Source organism: Macaca nemestrina, chromosome 2, assembly GCF_043159975.1.
Source record: "Macaca nemestrina isolate mMacNem1 chromosome 2, mMacNem.hap1, whole genome shotgun sequence".
Lineage (NCBI taxonomy): Eukaryota > Metazoa > Chordata > Mammalia > Primates > Cercopithecidae > Macaca > Macaca nemestrina.
In genome coordinates, this window is record NC_092126.1 from 32,611,282 (window position 1) to 32,623,502 (window position 12,221).

Consider the following 12,221-nt stretch of genomic DNA (forward strand, 5'->3'; position numbering starts at 1 on the left):
TGTCTGCATGGGAGGGCTGAGCATCCTCCCTCAAACTGTTTCTGAGCAGCCCTCCATTCCCCCACCCTGACCCCCAAATAGAAGCCCCTCTCTGAGTCAGGGTTCCAGCGGGTCTCCACATCCCTGCATGCCAGGTTGCTGTCTTGATCTGACCCAGCATTTAACCAGCTACAGAGCTCTGGGCGACAGGAAAGGAGTACCTTTCCCACCCCTGGGAGGAAGTCAAGGCATGCCCCAGCAGTGCCATCGGACCCAGAACAAATGACCTCCCTGCCTGCGGCTGCCTTGGTATGCCATGCTCCAGTTAATGCTGTGTGCTTCTTTGGCCAGCTGACCCCTTTCTATCCTGTGGATTACACTGCAGACCAGCGCGGCACCTGCGGGGATGGACTCCTGCAGCCCGGGGAGGAGTGTGACGATGGTAACAGCGATGTGGGTGACGACTGCATCCGTGAGTGAGGCCCAGCCCAGGAGGACCTAAGGCCTGAACAGCAGGGGGGTGGGACTTGGGGCCAGCCCTGGACACCAGCTGTGGTGCTTTGGGACCTTTCTAGAGCCAGAGAAGGGTGTACCCAGGCTGCCTTGTGCCACCCACCCCAGCCCCTGCTGCCCCAATTTCAGCCCATATGTTAACTCTTCCACCACCCAAGCACCTCACCAGGGGTGGATGTCAAGGATCCTGCCCCCAGTTAGGGCTTCTTTATCTCAAAATGTAGCCACCAGGTCCTCCCAGTCCTCCGTCTTAGCAAACCCATGTTACAGGTGCAGAAGATAAAAGTGATGGGCTCTCACTTTGCATGGAGGAGTGAAAGGCAAAAGGGAGAGGCCAAGAATCTGAATGAGGGCTCATTTACCAGGTAGAGCTCTAGTAGCAAAGCCCTCCACAGGGGGAGCTGGGCCAGCCAGAGCTGCCATCAGCCTTGTGGGCTGCTGCCTTAACTGGTGGGCAGCAGGCTCTGGAGGACTCGCTTTTGTTGTTGTTGTTGTTTTTTAATCAAGTAACAAAACCAGGAGGTGTGGTGGAAAGCATGAGCTTTAGAGTCAACAGACGTTGAATGCAGGCCCTGAGAAACACCAACCACCCTCAGGCTCCAGGCAGAGGCCACATGATGGGTGGGGTAATGGGGGGCAATTTACAGCTCTGAGCCTCACTTTCCTTGCCTGTAAAATGGGTATGATGTGCTGGCTGCTCAAGTCCCTAGAGATCCTGTGAGCTAATATGTGCAGGAATTATCTGGATATAATAAGGGTTCAACCACCACTCCCTGAATTCATGTAGGGCTTGTGGTTTAAGCCCTTCCTCTAAAGAGCCAGGCTGGAGCTCAGGGCTGTATGTGTGTGGATGCAAAGTCATGGTCCTTGTTCTTAAGAAGCTCAGGGGAGGCTGGGCACGGTGGCTTATGCCTGTAGTCTCAACACTTTGGGAAGCTGAGGTTGGAGGATCACTTGAGCCCAGGAGTTCGAGACCAGCCTGGGCAACAGAGCAAGACCCAATCTCTACAAAAAAATTAAAAATTAAAAAAATTAGCCATGCCTGGTGGTGTGCAGTTGGATGTTGAGGTGAGAGGATGATTTTTGAGCCCAGGGGTTCAAGGCTGCAGTGAGCTGCGATTGCACCACTGCACTCCAGGCTGGGAGACAGAGCGAGACCCTGTCTCAAAAAAAAAGTTCAGGGGAAGGATGACAGGGCAAAGTGAGTGATGGGAGATACTGCTGACTGTCTCAGTGTGGCCGAACTGTCTCCTGACAGCTCCAGGGATGGCATCCCCGAGAAGGCTGGCCCTGCCCAGAGTCCCTTCTGCCTCTGGTGTACAGTGTCAAATAGGAGCTCTCACAGTGGGAAGGAACTAATGGACTCTGCCTGGCATGTGAAAACGAAGCTGGGGTCCATACTCCAACACCCTCCCATCGTGTGAGAGCAGAGGTCTTTGCTGAAGATCATGTGGCTCCCCAGGGACACAAGGCTGGGCTCACCAGTGTCACGCAGAAGCTCTCTGTTGACAGATGAGAGTCACCACGCACCCTCACTGGGGCTCAGCAGTCTCCCAGCCCTCACTCCTGGGACCCCACAGTGGCTTTATGAGGTGGAGGTCATGTCAGTGTCCCAGTTTTGCAGATAACGACCTGGAGTCTCCCCACCCCTCAGCTAGTAAGTGGTCAGGTGGGGCCAGAGCCAGGGTCTCCTTCTTCTTGTCCCATGGCACATCAGTGTGGGACCAGAGCCTGAGGGCAGTCCCTGGAGGAGTGTGAAGCTTAATGGAGGTCAGTTCCTTAAGGGGTGCAGCACTTAGGGTGGATCCCTTGGGCTGCATGGTCCTTACAAGCTGAGGCAAGCCTGTCGCCTCTGCTCCTTCTCAGGACTGCACCTCCTTATGTCCCCTCAGGCTGTCACCGTGCCTACTGTGGAGATGGTCACCGGCATGAGGGTGTGGAGGACTGTGATGGCTCTGACTTTGGCTACCTGACGTGCGAGACCTATCTCCCTGGGTAGGGATGGCTCCTCTCCCTCTCCTCCCTCTTTCTCCCTCCCTCCTCTTTGCTTTCCTTCTTTCCTTCACAAATATTTTGAGTGCCTCTCCACTTTGTGGTGCCTTCTAGACACTAAGGTATGGTGACGAATGACACAGCACGTGCTCCCTGCCCACCACGTGCCCTCTTGGTCAGCACTGCCTGCATGCCACTGAGGCTGAGCCACGGCACCCACAGCCACCTGCTCTGTCCGAGGCCCAGAGGGGAGCTGCGGTCTCTGTGCTCAGCTGCTGCCATGTATGAGCAGCCCCCAAACCCAGTGGTCACCACGACTGCTTAGTCTCCTGGGCTGTGGGCCGAGGTGGGAAGCCCAGTGGAGAGTAAAGGTCTCAGGGCATTTCCAAGAATCAACGTGTCTACCTAACCTGACTTCCCTGGAACACCCTCAGGCATGCCTGTGACTGCAAGTGAGATCAAATCAGTCTTTATATCTAATTTTGCAAGCTCGTGGCCCCTCCAGGAAAGTACTCCCTCCGAGGACCCCTCTAGTTATTTCTGAGAATCCTCAGCGGCTATTTATGTTGCTCAGGACAAGTATTCTAGTGTCCTGGCTCCACGCTGGCACCTGCCAAATCAACTGAGGGCCACCGCCCCATGAGGTGCTGATTCCATGCCCAGATTGTAACCGCTGGGCTCCTTCCAAGGTGCAGAAGGTACATGTCCCCCCAGTCCTTACAGAACCAGAGTTGTACAAAGTTCTCAGGAAAATGAGGAGGCCGTTCCTTCCCACCCAGGCCATGCCCTGCTCTCCCCTGGGTTCCAGAGTGGATCTACTGGTGCCTCTGATCTCTTCTGTCCTTGAGTCCAGTCTCTTCAGCGTTTGCTCCCATCACATTTCCTCTTGTAGACTCGGACCCGGGCCCTTGGCAGGGCCGGGGAGCCATGCCTGTCTTTCCATTGCCCGCTCTCTGCTCTCTCTTCCAAGGGGGTCTCCTAACACTGACATATTAGTATGTTCAACCAGGTTGCGAAAACTACAGACCTGTAGTCTCCCCCGACTCCAAGCCTGTTTAGGCTTGGCCCCCCACTCCATGCATGTGTCTGTGTGCAGTGCTCCCCTCCCTGAACGAAGGAAGGCCCCTGACAGGCCTCTGCCAGAGTTGGCTCTTCATGGCTCCACAGAGACAAATGAGTATAGACGATCAGATATGGAGTGCAGGATCGAGTAGAGCCCAGGGCTCCCCCACGCTCACTGTGGTTACACAGCTACACCCCAGAAGCCTCCCAGGGATGCTTGTGACTGTGCCTGTGAGGTTTAACACCCTGTCTCGGATGATCATCCGGGCTACAGAGGTATAAGCTGCACTGTCCAATATGGTAGCCCCCACTCACAGGCCGCTGTTCAAATGTAAAGTAATTATAAGTAAACTTAAAATGCGGTTACTCAGGCCAGGTACTGTGACTCACGCCTGTAATCCCAGACCTTTGGGAGGTCAAGGTGGGCAGGTCACCTGAGGTTGGGAGTTCGGCACCACCCTGGCGAACATGGTGAAATCCCACCTCTACTAAAAATATAAAAATTAGCTGGGCTTGGTGGCGCGCGCCTGTAATCCCAGGTACTCAGGAAGCTGAGGCAGGCCTGGGAGGCGGAGGTTTCAGTGAGCCGAAATCATACCACTGCACTCCAGCCTGGGGACAGAGCAACACTCCATTTCCAAAAAAAAAAAATGCAGTTATTCAGTCACAGTAGCTATATTTCAGGAGCTCAATAGTCATATCTGGCCAGTGGCTTCACAGATACAGGACATTTTTGTTGGTAGGGTGCATTGTAACAACAGTACTGGAAACCTTTCAGGCCTTGAGAAGGGAGTGATTCCCTCATAGATGCTGTGCTAAGAGCAGGGCGACCACCTCCTTCCACCCAGGCCCCTAGCTGGAGCTCAAGGCAGAAATCCCAGAGACATGATTCAACTCCCCCAGGCCTCTCACTCCAAATGAGAATGGGAGGTTTTTATAGAACCACTGACCCTTGGCCACTGTTTGATGAGGTTTGACTGGGAATCACCAGCATATAAGAGGTGGCCTTTTAGAACGTGTCTTTGCCTCCCTCAGGTCATATGGAGACCTGCGATGCACCCAGTACTGCTACATCGACTCCACGCCCTGCCGCTACTTCACCTGAGGGCCGTGAGGTGGCCTGCGCCCCACAGAACTGGCAGCAGCTTCTCCACCGTCATCAAACTGGCCGTGTCCTGGCCCCGTCTCCACCCACCTTTGTGTGACAAAAACAAGGACAAATTCCTGCTACTAAGACATGCTGTTAACTCAGTCTGACTGGAAGAATTTAGGACCACTGTATCCTGTCTTAATCCAAGGTACTGGAAAACCTTCCACATGCCCAGCCTGAGACCTGTTCCCCATCGCTACCACCCGGCCGAACAACCGGCTACCATGCTCTTCCTCTTCTGGAATGTCGCTGACCCAGGCCGTGGACTTCGCTGAGCACTGTTAGACACACAGAGACCTGCAGGCTGTTTTAGTACGTTTTGATCTCTTTGGGGAATCTGGAGTACAGGCCTCTCCACCCCTGACCTCCGAAATGAGCAGGCACTCTCACTCACCCTGGGCAGCTCGCTGTCGGGTCTCTCTAGGCCTATGAACCACAAAGCAGGGAAGTGGGCACATTCTCTCAGGGTGGCTCACAGCTTTGAACCTGCCACAGGACCCCAGCCCAGCCTGACGTGGATGTGGCTGCCCAGGAAGAGACTTAACTGTGAAAAAGTACTGAGAACCCACCTGACCCAGGCTTGCCCCAAGCAGAGGACAGAGAAGACGCTCCTCTTCTCAGTGTTTCCCAAGGGGATGGCTCTTGTGGTTCAAAATCTCCGGCACCATCTTGACCTCTTGGCTCTCTCTGCACTTTGGCCCTGTCTCGAAAATGTCCCTCAGGTCCATTTCCTGTCCAGAAGACTCACGAGGACTGTGTGACCTGCACAAGGCCACACCTGGGCAGGCTGTTGCTATCTCCTTGGTCCTTAGGCAGATACTTCCCTGGGTCCCCCATCTAGGGCCAGCTGCAGAGGGCTTCTCTCTAGGCAGAGCGTTCCTGGCCGGAGCTCTACCTCCTTGCCTCCTGCTGACCCCGACAGCGTCCCGTGGCATTTCTTTCCTGTCTGCATATTGCATAGCCTTGTCCTCCTGTGTGCCTGAGCTCCTCCCTTTTCAATAAGATTATTAGTCCTGCATGTCTGTGAGCTGCCTTTCATCACCATTTTTCCTGAGTGGGGCTTAATTTTATTTTGGAAAGATATCTCCAAGATGAGGTCCACCCCCACAGCAGCAGATCTCAAGTAGAAATTGCCCATTTGTTACCAGCTGGAGGGACACCCCTGGGTTTTTGTACAAAGCTATTTGATGAGCCTGAGCCTTGGGGACTCAGCAGGCTGGAGCTTGGGGCCTGGTGGACCATCACCTGGTGTCTGTAAGTGGACCCAGTCTCCCACAGGTGATATCAACCTGAGGGGGGCATCTTTAGAGGCAGGCACATGGGCAGCCCTGTTCCCTTCGCCGCTACTGCAAGGCCTGGGGAGATGTTGTTTTCATGCTGCTTCTACCATCACACTGGGGTTTCCGGAGGGGAAATAAAATAAAGGCAGTTCATTTCCCCGCTGTGGCTCTCTCTTCCGTTGGGGGTTATGGGGGGCAGTGTCTCAGCATTGCCAGATGGAGTGAGGAGTCTAAAATCAAATCTGCTTCCCAAACTCTGTGGAGGGTTCTGGAATGTGGAAGCATTCCAGCTGCCTCAGGCAAAAGGGAGGAAACAGATCCAGAGAGGTCATGGACTTGCCCGAGGTCACAAAACCTAGTCTTGCTAGGCCAGCCCTGTCCTCAGCCCTAGTTTTAGGACCTTGTTTAGGATGGAATGGAGGGCTAGTACTACTCCTGGACCTGGCCAAGAGAGGCCCTGTCCTGGGTCCCAAGGCTGGAGGGCCCCACCCTGGCCCTCCTCTGTCCATTACTCTCTCCACAGGGCGAGGTGTCTATGTGGCCAAAGTGACACACCCTTTGGAGCTTGCACGCCCCACTCCTAGACCATGCTCCAGGTACCTGGGAAACCACAGTTCCCCACCCAAGTGGTCTTGAGCCTGCTTCCTGGACCTGCAGCCCTCTTGCCCATGTCTCTCCTCCTGAGTGTGACCTGTACACATGCAGGCCTGGGGGTGACCAGCAAAAAGTTGTTTGTAGGAATTATAGATGGGGCTTGGAATGTGGGCTGGGGTTTCCTCATGGACACACATGAGGCCCTTCTTAGCGTGGGATGGGCCGGGGTAAAAACAGAAGGGGATCTGGCTGTGGGCTGGACGCTCCTCTTCTCTTGCTACCACAGGACTTTGTGGAATCTAAAATTCCAAATTCAAACCTGGTCTTCCATTCTTTATGAAAGTATCCTTTTTGAGGGAAGCAGAACATATTGAATCATTTAGTTGGGAGTGGTGGTATGTGCCTGTAGTCCCAGCTATTTGGGAAGCTGTGGCGAGACATCACTTAAGTCCAGGAATTTGTATTCGTCCGTTTTCATGATGCTGACATACCTGAGACTGGGCAATTTACCAAAGAAAGAGGTTTCATTGGATTTACAGTTCCACGTGGCTCGGGAAGCCTCACAGTCATGGCAGAAGTCACATCTTACATGGATGGCAGCAAGCAAAGAGAGAGAATGAGAAAGAGTTTGTGCAGGGGAACTCCTCCTTTTAACACCATCAGATCTCATGAGACTTGTTCACTATCATAAGAATAGCATGGGAAAGACTTGTCCCCATGATTCAGTTACCTCCCACCGGGTCCCTCCCACAACATGTGGGAATTCAAGATGAGGTTTTGGGTGGGGACACAGCCAAACCATATTAGGTGGCATGTGCCTGTAGGCCCAGCTACTTGGGAGGCTGTGGAGAGAGGATCACTTGAGTCCAGGAATTCAAGGCCAGCCTGGGCAACACAGTGAGACCCTCCCCCAACTCCACCTCTAAAAAAAAAAAGCAAAACAACAAAAATAGTCTGTTATTTGATTATAATGTAAATACCTAGACATGTGGTATGTGAGTGTCCATATATACTCTTTCCTGGACCCTGAAATATTAGGGATGGGCCTAGGGATCATGCCAGCACTTTGATAGGCCAAGATGGGTGAATCGCTTGAGCCCAGGAGTTCGAGATCAGCCTGGGCAACATGGCAAAACCCCATCTCTATAAAAATCAGCAGGGTGGGGTGGCGTGCACCTGCAGTCCCACCTACTTGGGAGGCTGAGGCAGGAGGATCACTTCGGCCCAGTAGGTTGAGGCTACAGTGAGCCATGATCACGCCACTGGACTCCAGCTATTTCAAGGGACGGTTCTGAAAGGCTCAGGACATGAAAGGATTCAAAGTCACATGTTTTAAGAATATGTGTAATAGTAGTAATTCGGGCCCTTTGGCATTTTGAAATTGAAAGATGAGAGATTGCGGAAGATGGGCAGCTCCCAGCCCTTCCTTGAAATCCTAACTGTGAGGTAGGGAGCTGGTTCAGAAGTGGGTGTGCTGCCCAGGGAGCCACAGAGTTGGTATCCAAGAGCTCATCTGTGCCAAGTAAATGTGTCCTGAGATAATCTGCTGGTCCAGGAGGAAGTTGGGGTGCTACTATGAATGTGGAGGGAAGAACACTGAACAGGGGGTACAGGTATCTGCTTGATCACTTCTCATGATCTCAATTTCCTCATCTGAAAAAGACTTTGAATAAAGGCTGAGTTTTCTTCCAACTCTAACAGATTGTGGGTGTGATGCCTGCCCTTCAGCTTTGACAGAACATACCCTAGGAGCAGAATGGATTCCCTTAGCTGCTCCTGAGGCTGTCACGTGGGGTGGCTTAGAGTAAGACAGGGGCTCAGAGATGCAGTTGGTCACCAAAGAAGGCTATGCCAGTCCATATGCTTTCATTGGCAAGAACAGAAAATCCAATCTGAATACCACAAGGTGGTATTTATTGGTTCATATAACCAAAAGTCCACTGTGGTGGGGTGGAGATCAGGCATGGTTCAGTTAAGGTCGTCATTCTATTCCTCTGCTATCCTCTCAACTATTTGAACCTTTCCATTAATTTGATCCTTAGGGTGGATCCTTAGGGTGTTGACTGCTGCAGTTTGAAGCTTACATCTGCACCCTGCAAAATCTGGAGGAAGAGACAATGCGTATTCCAGTGGCTCTCAAGAAACTCCTTTCCAGGCAGGCATGGTGGCTCATGCCTGTAATCCCAGCACTTTGAGAAGCTAAGGTGGGTGAATCGCTTGAGCCCAGGAGTTCGAGATCAGCCTGAGCAACATGGCGAAACCCTATCTCTATAAAAAATCAGCTGGGTGGGGTGGCGTGCACCTGCAGTCCCACCTACTTGGGAGGCTGAGGCAGGAGGATCACTTGGGCCCAGTAGGTTGAGGCTACAGTGAGCCATGATCACACCACTGGACTCCAGCCTGGGTGACCGAGTGAGACCCTTTCTCAAAAAAAAAAAAAGAAAAGAAAAGAAAACGTCTTTTCTTGAACTCCCCAGCAAACCAAGGAGGCTCGTAGCCTGTTTCTGAACCAATTTCTATTGGTCAGGAGAATGGCACTTGCTGACGAATGAAGGCTGGGTTTCTGAACCCATGGAGACAAAGGTTATAAGAATTTAGGACCACTGCATCCTGTCTTAATCCAAAGTACTGGAAAACCTTCCACATGCCCAACCTGGGAAACTGTTCTCCATCACTACCATACGGCTAAACAACTGGCTACAGTGCTCTTCTTCTTCTGGAATGTTGCTGACGCAGGCCATGGGCTTGGCTTAGCACTGTTAGACACATTACTCTTAGCCTGTCCCCTGGAGATTCTCCAGAAGCACAGAGGCTACATGGGAGTGACTTCTGGACCAAATATTGGGGAGTACAAATTGGGGGAATGGGTGCTGAGCACACATAATGTCCATTCCACTGGTTATCTGGTTTTGCTTCTCCTTTTGGCAGGAATAGGTGCTGAGTTGCTTGAGACAAACACTTGGGAAGACTGCTCACACAATACCCACAAGGCTACTGGTTGATTTTTTTTTTCTTTGAGATGGAGTCTCACTCTGTTGCCCAGGCTGGAGTGCAGTGGCACAATCTTGGCTCACTGCAACCTCTGCCTCCCAGGTTCAAGCGATTCTCCTGCGTCAGCCTCCTGAGTAGCTGGAATTATAGGTACATGCCACCACGTCTGGCTAATTTTTTATTTTTAGTAGAGATGGGGTTTTGTCATGTTGGCCAGGTTGGTATTGAACTCCTGACCTCAAATGATCCGCCTGCCTTGGTCTCCCAAAGTGCTGGGATTACATACATGAGCCACCGTGCCCGGCCTTCTGGTCAAGTCTTTTAATTATTTTTGTTGTTGTTGTTAGAGATTGAGTCTCACTACGTTTTCCAGGGTGGTCTCAAACTCTTGGCCTCAAGCGATCCTCCCACCTCCATCTCCCGAAGTACTGGGATTTCAGGCCTGGTTGATTTTGACAGGTCCACTCACAGAGACTGACTTCTCACGGCGTGCCATGAGTCAAGAAAGATGTGGTGTAGTTTGTGAAAAAAGCAGAAGATTGGATTCACACATCTGAATTTGAAACCTGGCTCTGCCACAAACTCGCTGTTTAATTAACCCGCTTAATTTACTTAACTTCTCTGAGTCTCTGTTTTCTCACCTCTAAATGGGGAATAATAGAATAGTAGTACCTTATTTCAAGGTTGTGGTGAATTGTAGTGATAACATGGTTTAAGGCCGGGTGTGGTGGCTCATGCCTGAATCCCAACACTTTGAGAGGCCAAGGTGGGCAGATCACCTGAGGTCAGGAGTTCAAGATCAGCCTGGCCAATATGGTGAAACACCCAACTCCACTAAAAATATAAAACTTAGCCAGGTGTAGTGGTGCACGCCTGTAATCCCAGCTACTGGCGAGGCTGAAGCATGAGAATCGCTTGAACCCAGGAGTCAGAAGTTGCAGGGAGCCGAGATCATGCCACGGCACTCCAGCCTGGGTGACAGAGTGAGACTCTGTCTCAAAAAAAAAAAAAAAAAAGAAAAGAAAAAGAAGCTATTTAGGAAGTGTTGGATTTTATTTGTCATTATCATTATTTAGTGGCTCAGGCCAAATCAATCACCTCTTTGGGGATTTAGGGGTATTCACGAAGTTTCACGGTGATTTTTTTCAGGTGGCAGGAGTAACAAAGCAAGGCTAGAGATGTCACTGGAAAGAAAGCAGTAGTCACTCAAAAAAAGGAATGGTTGGCCGGACGCAGTGGCTCATGTCTGTAATCCCAGCACTTTGGGAGGCCAAGGTGGGTGGATCACCTGAGGTCAGGAGTTTGAGACTAGCCTGGCCAACATGGTGAAACCTCATATCTACTAAAAATACAAAAAGCTTAGCTGGGTGTGGTGGCAGGCACCCGTAATCCCAGCTACTCGGGAGGCTGAGGCAGGAGAATCATTTGAACCCGCCAGGCAGAGATTGTAGTAAGCCTCATGCATTGCACTCCAGCCTGGGTGACAGAGCAAGACTCCCTTTCAAGGCGGAAAAAAAAAAGGAATGGTTATGACATTTTTCAATTGCAGCAGTGTGGGAGAAATATTCCTCCTGTTAATGTTGCAGCTGGCTTTCTGAGTGTCGGCTATGACAGTCTGAGGCATGGTAGGGGCACAGAGCTGACTTACTCTATCTGGACTGATTTTTTTACTTTCAGGACTGGACTGGTTTTGATGCTTTCACGCATAACAGAAGCTCAAGCTCTGCTCAGCTGACCCCGAAGGATCCAGCCTGTCTCTGGGCCAGAACTCCTACCATGACCAGGGAAGTGTAGGGTTGGGATTTGACCCTGGGCCTCTTATCTATCCAACTGCGAAGCCATTTTAGTAAGATCTGTAAAGCAAAGTGAGGTTTTTGATGGAAGCTTGGTCACCAGCACTTCACTTAGGAACCAGTGCTGGGGAAGGGGGTGGGGCAATTTCTGAGTGTCTCCTGGGACAGACACACAGGCCATCGCTCCGTTAGGGGCATGGAGGGTATGTGTGGGTCAAATTGCTAAATAATCTCCAAAGCTCATTACAATTAATGGGCCGACCTATTCCCTAATGCCCGCTTTACTGGAGTTGTTCGGCCCCATCCTTCCCCCACAGTAGAGTGAGCCAATTAAAATTTTCAGCGAAGCAGTTCTTCAGCACTTGTGTGATAATAACCAGCTTACAGGTCAAGGACCTTGGCAATTCACCAAGGAGACTGTTACATTTGAGCAATTCAACATTACAATCCATGGGCCCAGAGGTTTCAGAAGCCTGCTTCCAGCCACCTCCACCAGGGTGCCAGGCATGTGAATGAAGCTAGCTTGGACTCTGCAGTCCAGCCCATCTGCCAGCTAAGTACCACTGAGTGACCTCAGTTAAAGCCACAAGAAGCTCACCTGCCTAGCTCTGTCCCAATTCCTAACCAACAAATCCCATGACATAAAATGGTGATTGTTTTAAACCACCAAGTTCTGGGGAGTAGCTTGTTACTTAGCAACAGATAACTGGAATAGTGCTCTTGGTAAGAAATGGCAGGAGGGAAGCAAACTATATGCAGTGAATAAAGGAGGGAGGGCCGAGTCAAGAGAAGCCATTGGGTGGCTTTTGGTGCCCTCTGCATGAACCATGAATAGAAATGTCTTAACTCCTACTGGAACTTTCTTAT

At 51.3% G+C, this 12,221-nt stretch overlaps 1 protein-coding gene across 11 annotated transcripts in view; it reads left to right on the forward strand.

The window, feature by feature from the left end:
- Positions 1-6,135, forward strand: part of LOC105490408 (collagen like tail subunit of asymmetric acetylcholinesterase) — a 71,971-nt gene extending 65,836 nt beyond the window's left edge. For all 11 annotated transcript variants that reach the window (XM_011755980.2, XM_011755981.3, XM_011755984.3 and 8 more), the window contains 3 exons: positions 331-451; positions 2,385-2,487; positions 4,582-6,135. In XM_011755980.2, the coding sequence (XP_011754282.1) occupies positions 331-451; positions 2,385-2,487; positions 4,582-4,651 (294 nt within the window). In that variant the 3' untranslated portion in view covers positions 4,652-6,135. The remainder of the gene's footprint in view (positions 1-330; positions 452-2,384; positions 2,488-4,581) is intronic.
- The last annotated feature ends 6,086 nt before the right edge of the window (positions 6,136-12,221 follow it).